General features: G+C 37.6%; 1 protein-coding gene across 1 annotated transcript in view; it reads right to left on the bottom strand.

Moving 5' to 3' along the window:
- The window catches only part of PCF11 (PCF11 cleavage and polyadenylation factor subunit), a 15,529-nt gene extending 15,238 nt beyond the window's left edge, over nucleotides 1-291 (bottom strand). The window contains exon 1 of the mRNA XM_009572170.1: nucleotides 168-291. Coding sequence (XP_009570465.1) covers nucleotides 168-266 — 99 coding nt within the window. The 5' untranslated portion in view covers nucleotides 267-291. The remainder of the gene's footprint in view (nucleotides 1-167) is intronic.
- Between the last annotated feature and the right edge of the window lie 1,335 nt (nucleotides 292-1,626).

Below are 1,626 nucleotides of genomic sequence, written 5' to 3'. Positions count from 1 at the left end.
AGCAGCATGAATAATCTTCCACAGTATAGATACAGTACTGAGATTTATGAAAAACAGTCAATTTCTATAGTTCACCACCCAAGAAAACCCAAAACTGAAAGCATGTATTTATTTTACCAAGAACAAATTTTGTTTAGAATACAGAACTTTTCTGAAAGTGTATATACCTTTTCAAATACACAAATAAATGTTGCAACTAGGTTTTTAGTAAATGCAGTAAGATATTCTCTTCCCACATTCTTGACAATGGAATCCATAAGGTACATAACAGGGAGCTTCTCTGATGCAGGAGCCTGGAGTAATAAAAAGAAACTGAGAAGTTTAGTACAACAAAAACATATTTTAAGCTTTTCAAATAAAGGGGTTACCAATCCCAGAAATACAGACCTCTCTTTTTGGTTGCCACTATAAACACCAAGGGATTTGGCCTGGGATTTTTTGCTTATACAAAAACTTAATCTGGAAAATCGATACTCAGTTCAAAGCATAACGCAGTGGGTCTATCACACAAAAAAGTAACACCTTAGGTTATTTTGTTTGCGTATCAAAGCTTTGGAAAAAGGCAAAAAAAAAAAAAAAAAAAGAAGAAAAAAGAAGCCCACAAGACAGTATTGCCGCTAGTGTACTGAGTGTAACCTTTCAAAACCCACTTGAGAAAGTAACTTTAAATTAGCAGGAAACCATCGTTAGCACTTCAAGGAACTTCTAAAAAATTGTTTATACTTCAAACCTCCTGAATGCTTGTTTTTCTGGATTTCACAGAACACAAATCAGACTTCTGGCAAACAGCCCAAATTCGTGAACTTCTGTAGCTGTAGATTGTATGTCGATTATCACAGTCTTTTCATAAACTACACACAGAACAGGTCGCAACTATTTCATTGTAATCCAAACAGACGGAGCAAGGAGTCCCATTCTCTCTTGGCACTTGTAGATAATGACAGTTCAGATTTCCAGAGTGCATGCAAAAATGCACAGTCAGAACAAAGTTCAAAATCCAGACAAAACTCAATCATCTAGTCAACCGGGTAAATGCACAGACAAGCTCAGGAACTGCAACCATGATTTTCACAGAAAGGAGTCTTCAAACTCTGGACACATCTTTGCTACAAGCGGAGGCTTGTTTTTTGTTGTTTGGTTTTTGGTTGTTTGGTTTTTTTTTTTTTAAAATCCATTTTCAAAACTTGTAGCAACTTTCTGCGATTGAAGTGTGGTGATGCTGGACTGCTACAGCGACTTCTAATGTACACAAAGCACTACTGGCCCAAATCAAGGTGATTTTAATGCCCACCATTAGCTTTCACAAAGCAGAAGGCACAGCAAAGTTCCAGAAAACATCAGCAAGTACACAGACTTGTTGAAGAGGACAACATGAAAGACACCACCACAAGCCGTGTATTGACCGTGATCCCCTTGTAAGAGCATCCACTCGTAGTAAGTCCCATTCACCATCCAGTAAGCTCAGGATAAAACCAGAATAACTTCACTCACTGCTCATTTTAAACAGGATAGGCTATTCGGTTAATTAACGACACCTTACTTCATAGCCCCATTGCCCAGACAAGTGTGTGGAAGTGCTCTTGTTTTACAATTTTAGATTTAATTCCTTCCCCTTTAAGGTGGTTC

This window comes from Fulmarus glacialis, unplaced genomic scaffold (assembly GCF_000690835.1).
Source record: "Fulmarus glacialis isolate BGI_N327 unplaced genomic scaffold, ASM69083v1 scaffold26172, whole genome shotgun sequence".
Taxonomy (NCBI): Eukaryota; Metazoa; Chordata; class Aves; order Procellariiformes; family Procellariidae; genus Fulmarus; species Fulmarus glacialis.
This window is presented reverse-complemented; position numbering and strand designations above follow the sequence as displayed.